The following is a 10,151-nucleotide window of genomic DNA, read 5'->3' on the forward strand; positions in this document are numbered from 1 at the left end:
ACCCTGACCTACCTGTCCACTACACTGACCTACCTGTCCACTACACTGACCTACCTGTCCACTACACTGACCTACCTGCCCACTACACTGACCTACCTGTCCACTACACTGACCTACCTGCCCACTACACTGACCTACCTGTCCACTACACTGACCTACCTGTCCACTACACTGACCTACCTGCCCACTACACTGACCTACCTGCCCACTACACTCTGTCTTGTAGTACTCAGACTACTGACTACTTCTCCTCAGGTAGATTGGGGGATTTCAATCACCACTCCAGGCCAGGACTCCATCCATAGATAACTGCTATCCACCAGTCCCTTCTTGAGGGTGACATAACTGAGCCATGAGGAAAAGCTGAGTTAGGCTTACCGGTAACTCCTTTTCTGAGAGTCTTCCAGGACAGCCCATGAGACCTAGGGCTCCTCCTACCAGGACAGGAAACACGTTAACCCCCACCAGATAAAAGGGCGGTCCTCCAGGCCCCATGCCAGTCTTCTCGAGAACCGTAGGACTACCCTGAAAAACATATGCATTAATAACACATAACTTCCATACAACAAAACCGGGTGGGAATCCGGCTGTCCTGGAAGACTCTCAGAAAAGGAGTTACCGGTAAGCCTAACTCAGCTTTTCTCTCAAGCGTCTTCCAGGACAGCCCATGAGACGATGAGCCAGAACTTACCAGTCTAGGGTGGGACAACTGCCTGAAGGACCTTTCGACCAAACGCCTGTTCTTGAGCGGATAGCAGATCCAGGCGATAGTGTTTAATAAAGGTCGAATAACTGGACCATGTGGCAGCTTTACAGATTTGTTCTGGTGAAGCACCAGCCCTCTCAGCCCAAGATGCAGCCAAAGCTCTTGTTGAATGTGCTGTAACAAAAGGTGTAGGAACTTCTCTGATTTTATAGGATTCTGAGATGGCCTGCTTAATCCATCTAGCCAATGTGGCTTTAGATGCACCTTTACCTTTGTGTGTACCTGAAAAAAGGACAAATAAAGCATCTGTCTTCCTGAAGACCTTGGTGACCTCCAAATATGCAAGAAGGGTTCTTCTTACATCTAAAAAACTAAATTTTTTTTCCTGATCACCCTGTGGTGAACTACAAAAGGATGGCAGTACAATGTCTTGTGATCTGTGAAATGTACTAGCTACCTTAGGCAAAAAGCCTGGATCAGTTTTTAATACAACTCGATCCTCAAAAATCGTGAGGAAAGGCTCCCTCACTGATAAGGCCTGTAACTCGCTTACTCTACGAGCTGAGGTGATAGCTACTAAAAAAAATAGTTTTTAAGGTAAGTCATTTAACAGAAATATCCTCTAAAGGCTCAAAGGGAAACTCTACCAGAGTTTGAAGTACCAGGGACAGGTCCCAAGTTGGACAACTTCTTACCACTACTGGCCTGGTCCTTGAAATGGATTTAAAGAATCTAGCTACCATGGGATTTTCCAAAAGAGAAAACTGGAGGAAAACGCTGATAGCTGCCGCCTGTACCTTTAAGGTACTAACTGAAAGACCCTTGTCGACACCCTCTTGAAAAAATTCCAAAATAGAAGGAACATCATGCGTTGATCTTTGGTTTTCAGACAACCATGAATTAAACTTTTTCCAAACTTTGGAATAAATGGCTCTAGTGACTGGTTTTCTGCAATTTACCAAGGTTCTAATCACCTTGTCAGAAAACCCCTGAGCCTTCAGTATCTTCTCTTCAGATACCAAGCTGTCAAGCTTAATGAAACCACCTGTGGGTGTGACACTGGACCCTGCGACAGCAAGTCCTCTCTGTTCTGAAGTCTCAGTGGAGGCTCCGAGACCAGAGACTGTAGCAGGGAAAACCATGGCCTCTTGGGCCAGAAGGGGGCGATCAGAATAAGATCTGTTTCTTCTAGGAGAAACTTCCGGAGCACTTCCGGAATGAGTCTGATTGGCGGAAAGGCGTAGCAGAGGTTGAAGGGCCACGGATTCGCCAGGGCATCTATCCCCAGTGATCGATCCTCTGGGTTTAGAGAAAAGAACTCCTCTGTCTTGCGGTTGTCCTGATTTGCGAACAGATCCGCTTCGGGACAACCCCATTTGTTGGTGATCTCCAAAAAGACTTCTGGATGAAGTGACCAATTGTCTCGCTCCACCCTGTGGCGACTGAGGTAGTCTGCCAAACTGTTTTGCATCCCCTTCAGGTGCACTGCTGAAATTGAGCCTAGATTTACTTCTGCCCAAGACAAAAATTTTTGTGCAATTCCTTGAAGAATTCGACTCCTCGTGCCTCCTTGTTTGTTGAGGTACGCCACTGTCGCAATGTTGTCTGACAGGATCTGGAGATTGTGACCCCTGACCTCCGATTGAAAAGCTTGCAGGGCTCTTTGCACCGCTAGCAGCTCCCTCTGGTTCGATGAGGCTCTTGCTTCCTTCAAGGACCATTTCCCCTGTGCGACCTGGTCTTTGAGGTGGGCTCCCCACCCCCAGGCACTTGCGTCCGTCGTGATCCTCTTGGATATCGAGATGGACCAAGGCAGGCCTTTTGTTAGGTGCAGATTTTTCCTCCACCACCACAAACTTCTCTTTACCTTGGTCGGTAACCAAACTTTTGACTCTAGGGACCTGGCGTCCCCGTCCCAATTTTCCAGAAGGAATCTCTGCAATGGTCTCTGATGGAACCTTGCCCATGGTACCGCAGGGAAACACGAGGTCATGAGACCTACCGTCCTTGAAATTTCCCTCAGCGAGACCAACTGATTGGTCTGTAAGGCTGACACTGCTTGCACCATCTTGAAAACCTTCTCCTCTGGGAGGAAAACTTTTTGGACTACTGAGCAAAAGTCGTAACCCAGGTACTTCACCTTCTGGGCTGGATCTAGAGAAGACTTTTCCCTGTTTATCAACCAGCCCAGGGATTGAAGGAAGTCGAGTACAGTCTGAAGATCTGCTAGTAATTTCTGGCGGGATTCTGCCACTATTAATAGATCGTCCAGGTAAGGGATGATAGTTATCGCCTTTAATCTTAGTGGAGCCAGCGCTTCCCCCAATACCTTTGTGAAGATACGAGGGGAAGAGGACAGACCGAAGGGGAGGGCCTGAAACTGGAAGTGCCTGATTTCCGATCCCATCTTTACTGCTATTCTCAGGAATCTCTGGAAAGCCGGATGGATCGGGACATGTAGGTAAGCATCCCTGAGGTCCAACGTGGCCATAAAACAGTTTGGGTAAAGCAGATTCTTGATAGAGAAGACTGTCTCCATCCTGAAGTGTTTGTATCGGATCGATCGATTTAGAGACCGAAGATTCAGAATGAGCCGATACTTCCCTGACGGCTTTCTGATGACAAAAATGTGGGAATAAAACCCTTTGTTCTGATCTGACCGAGGAACCGGAATCAGGACCTTCTGGTCTAACAACTCTCCTACTTGGAGACCCAGCGCTCTTGCTTTCTCCCGATCTTTGGGAGGAGATGTGATCAAGAGTCGTTCTGGTGGCCGACAGGAAAACTCTAGCCTGTATCCATTTGCCACCAGATCCAGAATGAAGGGACTTGAGGTGAAGGTTGCCCATTGTGGGAGAAAGGCCCTCAGTCTTCCCCCCACTGGCAGATGTTGGTCATTGTGGCTTGGCGGGCTGCTGAGGTGTGTTAAACAACACACCTCCTCTCCCTTTGCCTTTGTACCCGGACCAATGTTTTTTGGGCCTATTGTCCTTTTCTTTAGGACCTTGTTGCCATGGCAAGCCTTTATTTTGGCCACGAAAAAACTTTCTTCCCGTCTGCTTTTTCTTTTCTGGAAAGGCCTTTTTCCTATCGGCCATACGTTCCAGTGCCTCCTGCAAACCTGGGCCAAAAAGATGATCCCCGTTTAGGGGAAGCCCACATAATCGTAATTTAGATGCTGCATCCCCAGACCATGTTTTAAGCCAAATGCTTCTTCTGGCTGAGTTCACTAAAGCTGAAGTTCTGGCTGTCATTCTTACTGATTCCGCAGACGAATCTGCCAGAAAACCCACGGCACTAAAAAGGAGAGGAAAGGATTTTAAAATCTCTTCCCTAGAAGTACCAGCTAAAAGATGGGTTTGGATTTGTGTAAGCCATTCCTCCAGATTTCTGGCTACACAAGTAGAGGCCAGAGCTGGTTTGAGATTCCCCATAGCTGAATCCCAAGCTCTATGAAGAAGGACATCACATTTTTTGTCCATAGGATCCTTAAGCGTACCCATGTCATCAAACGCCAGGTCCGAATTTTTTGAAACTTTTGAAAGAGGAGCGTCTAACTTTGGGTTCTTATTCCACGGTAGCGCTGCATCCTCATCAAATGGAAACCTTCTTTTTAGGTTACCGGAAAAGAAAGGTTTTCTCTCTGGACTCTCCCACTCCAGTTTGATCGTATTAAGGAGGGAATCGTGCACTGGAAAGTTTTTACTTTTCTTTTTGTGCAAACCTTTGTACATAAGGTCATGCTTAGACATTTGTACCTCCTCCTCCTCCATTTCAAGGGTGGTATAGATGGCTTTTAACAAATTATCCACATCTTCCAGAGACAATTTGAACCTTGAGCCCTTAGAGGATACTCTATCCCTGGGCTCTGTATCTGACCCTGAGTCTTCCTGAGAAGAATGGGTAGATTTGGCTTCAGCCTCAGAGTCTTCACTCTCTACGCTCACCTGCGGGGTGCTAGCCACTGAAGCCTTTCTTTTTGAAGATGTACCCTGTTGGGGAACCTGCATTTTGTCAATTAACTCCCTAAATGAGCCAAAGGTAGAAGCAAGCTCATCCCTGACCGAAGTCAACATTTTTTGACATGAGGTCACTGGGTCATCCTTCACTAAACCATCTATACAGGTGCGGCAAACTGCTTTTCCCCAAGTGGAACTCAGTTTGTTACCGCACACCGCACATTTTCTCTTATGTGGCTGTGATTGGGCTTTGTCCTGAGTCTTGGCCTGAAAGACACAAATTAAATGACCCCATAAGTAACCCGAGCCACAAAAAAATACTCCATCACCACGTGCAGGAGAAGAAAATGTGTCCCCTAACACCTAATCCTATGATTGGGAGGGGGGGGGGTAAAAACCTTCACCAGGATAGCAAGAAAAGTGATCATAAAACACTTGCAGCTTACCTGAGAGGTGCTGGTGTTGGGGACTGCATCCGTTGCCTGAGCGATTATCGCAGGATTGTCCATGCCGTCCGTCTGGTAGTCCTACAGCCTGTGCTGTCTTTACCAGAAATCACCAGCAGCCATTAGCCCCCGTTTCGCGCCGTTTTATGGAGACAGGAACCATGTCTCCGGCGCCCGAGGATGACGTCATGCGACCCGGAAGTGACCCTCGCCGGATCTTCCTGTAGCCAGCTTGAAGCGCAGAGGCTCCGCCCCTACCAGCGCTAGTGAGCTCCACGTTTCCCAGCACGAATCAGCCATGCTGTGTGCGGGAAACACTCTCACCAACATACAGCCTGTGCTGCGAACAGCGCAAGGGACCCGACGCCATCCCGGTCCTGGCCCTCTCCAGGCACAAAGAAGCAAGGGCAGCAGCAAAACTTCCCCATGGAAAACTGCTAATGGCAAGGAGGTTAGTCAAAATATATACATACCCCTTTGAACGGTCATTAGAGCCCCTGCCCATGAGACCTAGGGGACCAGGTTCCTGAAACATGTTACCCCCCATCCGGAGGAAACACTAATACTGGCATGGGGCCTGGAGGACCGCCCTTTTATCTGGTGGGGGTTAACGTGTTTCCTGTCCTGGTAGGAGGAGCCCTAGGTCTCATGGGCTGTCCTGGAAGACGCTTGAGAGAAAGGGATACTTTGAGATGGATCACTATTCACTTCAGAGGAAGCACTCCTCCCCCGCAGGCCAAGAACACCACCAGCAGCCTCCACACGCTCGTCTGCACCGAGCACCGCCCCTCCCACTCACACACACGGACTGCCTGAGGAATCATGGGGGACAGGACAGGCTGGACCAGGCCACTGGAGTCCCTGGGCGGGGGGGGTGCAGGTGCTGAGGACTGGATTGATTGATTTATTGATTGTGCACAGTGATAATAGGGGCTGCTGGACTCAGAGCCTGGAGGAAGTCACCCTGGGATAGCAATGACATTCAGTCATTCACAGCAGCGCAGAGGCAGGTTTGGAATGAGCACTGGCTGCTCACCCCCACGCTACACTACTGGGCTGGCCCGGACAGATGACGGTGGAACGAAAGGGCCCAGTCCCATCTTCTCCACCCAGTGTGCTTGCCAGAGCCCAGAGCACAGCGTGACATGTCTCCCCGCCTCCGCGCGCTGACTACAGAAGTCAACACGCTGAGGCGGGGAGGCGTGTCACGCTGTGCTCTGGGCTCTGGCAAGCACACTGGGTGGAGCAAGATGGCCGCCGCTCCGGAGCTAGGCCAAAGCCGGGGACTTTCCTAGGCTCCGGAGCGCTCCGTGGATCGGTGACGATCCGTTTCACCCCTACAACCGGGACAAGTCCCGGCAGGCTAAATTAGCCGGGACTAGGTCCTATTTCACGGGACTGTCCCGTTAAAAACGGGACAGTTGGCAAGTATGTTCTTCCAGAGGCGCATTTGTGAGGTCAGGCACTGATATTGGATGAGAAGGGCTGGCTCACAGTCTCTGCTTTAATTCATCCCAAATGTGTTCTATCGGGTTGAGGTCAGGACTGCAGGCCAGTCAAGTTCCTTCACCCCAAATTTGCTCATCCATGTCTTTATGGATCGTGCTTTGTGCCCTGGTGCGCAGTCATGTTGGAACAGGAAGGGCCATCTCCAAACTGTTCCCACAAAGTTGGGAGCAATAATGTCTTGGTATGCTGACGCCTTGGGCCTTGTACACACGATAGGTTAACCAGAGGACAACGGTCTGAGGGACCGTTGTCTTAGGTTAACCGATGAAGCTGACTGATGGTCCGTCGCGCCTACACACCATAGGTTAAATAACCGATCGGGTCAGAACGCGGTGACATAAAACACGACGACGTGCTGAAAAAAACGAAGTTCAATGCTTCCAAGCATGCGTAGACTTCAGAGCATGCGCGGGTTTTTAACTGATGCTTTTGCATACTAATGATCGGTTTTGACCTATCGGTTAGGCGTCCATCGATTAGATTTTAAAGCAAGTTCCTATTTTTTTAACCGAAGGTTAACTGACCGATGGGGCCCACACACGATTGGTTTTGACCGATGCAAACAGTCCTTCAGACCGTTGTCCTCTGGCTATCCTATCGTGTGTACGAGGCCTAAGGCCTGGTACACACGATAGGATTGATCCGCGGATACGGTCCGCCGGACCGTTTCCGCGGATAAATCCTCTGCGGATTTTAATCTGATGGAGTGTACACACCATCGGATCGAAATCCGCGCCGAATTCCCATCGCGGTGACGTGTCGCGCCGTCGCCGCGATGATGACGCGGCGACGTGCGCGACGCTGTCATATAAGGATATCCACGCATGTGTCTAATCATTACGACGCATGCGAGGGATGGGTTCGGACGGATCGATCCGGTGAGTCTGTACAGACCACCGGATCGATCCGCTGGTGCCGATTCCAGAGGATAGATTTGTAAGCATGTCTACAAATTTTTATCTGCTGGAAATCGGAAATATCCGCGGATAAATATCCGCTGGAACGTACACACCAGGGGATCTATCCGCTGAAACCGATCCGCTGAGATTTTTCAGCGGATGGATCCTCTTGTGTGTACGGGGCCTCAGAGTGGTTGTAAAGTAATTTTTTTTACTTTTACCTACAGATAAGCCTACATTGATGCCGCGTACACACAATAATTTTTCAGCATAAAAAAAACGTGGTTTTTCAGCACGAAAAAAAACGTAGTTTTTCAGCATGTCCAAAAAACGACGTTTCCCCAACTTCATCATTACAACGACGTTGCCCACACACCATTGTTTTTAAAAAATTATCTAGAAAAGCGCGGTGACGTACAACACGTACGATGGCACTATAAAGGGGAAGTTCTATTCGCCTTTGGGCTGCTTTAGCTGATTCTGTGTTAGTAAAAGACGATTCGCGCTTTTTTATCTGTTACAGCGTGATGAATGTGCTTACTCCATTATGAACGGTAGTTTTACCAGAACGAGCGCTCCCGTCTCATAACTTGCTTCTGAGCATGCGCGGGTTTTTTACGTTGTTTTAGCCCACACACGATCATTTTTTACAACCCGAAAAACGACATAGTTTAAAACTACGTTAAAAAATGCAGCATGTTCGAATTTTTTTTTTTTGTCGTTTTTCAGAACCTGAAAAATGATGTGTAGCCCACACACGATCATTTTAAATTACGTTTTTGAAAAACAACGTTTTTTTCATGCCGAAAAATTATCGTGTGTACGCGGCATGAGGCTTACCTGTAGGTAAAAAGAATGTCTCCTAAACCTGTACGGTTTAGGACAGTGATGGCGAACCTTGGCACCCCAGATGTTTTAGAACTACATTTCCCATGATGCTCAACTACACTGCAGAGTGCATGAGCATCATGGGAAATATAGTTCCAAAACATCTGGGGTGCCAAGGTTCGCCATCACTGGTTTAGGGGATATTCCCCTTGCAATGCGCCGCTGACTTCAGTGGTGCACCAGGGATTCTTGGCTGAAAGCCTGGCAGATGCCGGACCTTGCCGGAAAGAAGTCTCCCACGCGCATGCGCTGGAGTGACGACATCATGGCTCCAGCCACTCACAGCGCTGAAGCCGCGATACCTGGAAGACACGCTGAGGGAAAATGTCATCTCCCTCAGCGTGGACCGGCAGAGATACCGACGCCTCATTCTAAGGTAAGTATTTCATAAAGAGCTAGTATGCACCGCATACTAGCTCATTATGCCTTTTGCCTTACAGGTGGCCCAAAAAAAAAAAAAAACCTGACAGCGGGTATACAACCGCTTTAAGAGTTCCCTTCACTGGAGCCAAGGGGCCAAGCCCAACCCCTGAAAAACAACCCCACACCATAATGATTTGGACCTACAAAGCAAGGTCTATAAAGAGATGGATAAGCAAGTCTGGGGTGGAGGAACTTGAGTCCTGACCTGAACCCAATAGAACACCTTTGGGATGAAACTGCAAGACAGGCCTTCTCATCCACATCAGTGCCTGACCTCACAAATGTGCTTCTTAAAGAATGGTCAAACATTCCCATAGACACTCCTAAACCTTGTGGACGGCCTTCCCAGAAGAGTTGAAGCTGTTATAGCTGCAAAGGGAGGGCCAACTCAATATTGAACCCTACAGACTAAGATTGGGATGCCATTAAAGTACATGTGCGTTTAATGGTAGGCGCCCCAATACTTTTTGTAATATAGTGTATACATTTCTTAAAAAGTGCATAGTGTATCTGTATTTTTTGTAATACCAATAAGGGTAACCAGATGCCGACCGCCCCACGTAAATTGACTGCAGCAGGGCAGCCACTCTTGACAAAATCACATACCTATACGTGATCACATACATAAAATCACATACCTATACGTGATCACATACATAAAATCACATACCCATACGTGATCACATAAATAAAATCACATACCTATACGTGATTCTGCACTTCCAGATCTGGGGCACACATGTGCACCGCTGGCGACCCACTGTGATCAGACACAGCGGGAGCCAACAGTGGGCCCGCCAGACGCAATGACCGCCGGGACCCGCCGACCGTTTGAGAGACAGGCAGAATGGCGATCTGTTTATGTAAATAAGGGACGGCTGTGATCCTGTGTTTCTGCTAAGCAGGAACACGGATTTCTGCCTTCCCACAGTACAAGCATCCCCCACACAGTTAGAAAGCACTCTCTAGGAACACATTTAACCCTTTGATTGCCCCTGATGTTAACCTCTTCCCTGCCAGTGTCATTAGTACAGTGGCATTTTTTTTAGCACTGATCACTGTATTAGTGTCAGTGGTCCCCAAAAAGTGTCAGTTAGGTGTCTGATCTGTCCGCCGCAATATCGCAGTCTCGCTATAAGTCGCTGATCGCTACCATTACTAATAAAAAAATAAAAATATATATCCCCTAGTTTGTAGACGCTATAACTTTTGCACAAACCAATCAATATACCAAGAATATGTAGCTGAATACATGTTGGCCTATATTGATGAAGAAATTCGATTTTTAGATTTTTTTATTGGATATGTTTTATAGCAGAAA

General features: G+C 48.2%; 1 protein-coding gene across 1 annotated transcript; it reads right to left on the minus strand.

Annotated features, from left to right (window-relative positions):
- Positions 1-396: 396 nt before the first annotated feature.
- On the minus strand, positions 397-2,772 carry LOC120917366. Its single transcript, XM_040328607.1, has 2 exons — positions 692-2,772; positions 397-525 (listed from the first exon to the last, which is right to left on the minus strand). Exon 1 carries the CDS (start codon positions 2,671-2,673, stop codon positions 1,309-1,311), a length of 1,365 nt encoding a protein of 454 aa, XP_040184541.1. The 5' UTR covers positions 2,674-2,772; the 3' UTR covers positions 397-525; positions 692-1,308.
- Between the last annotated feature and the right edge of the window lie 7,379 nt (positions 2,773-10,151).

Source organism: Rana temporaria, chromosome 11, assembly GCF_905171775.1.
Source record: "Rana temporaria chromosome 11, aRanTem1.1, whole genome shotgun sequence".
Taxonomy (NCBI): Eukaryota; Metazoa; Chordata; class Amphibia; order Anura; family Ranidae; genus Rana; species Rana temporaria.

What these genes read in the sequence shown, in the direction of transcription:
- LOC120917366 (XM_040328607.1), bottom strand. Translation starts at nt 2,673, where the DNA reads ATGGGCAAGGTTCCATCAGAGACCATTGCAGAGATTCCTTCTGGAAAA.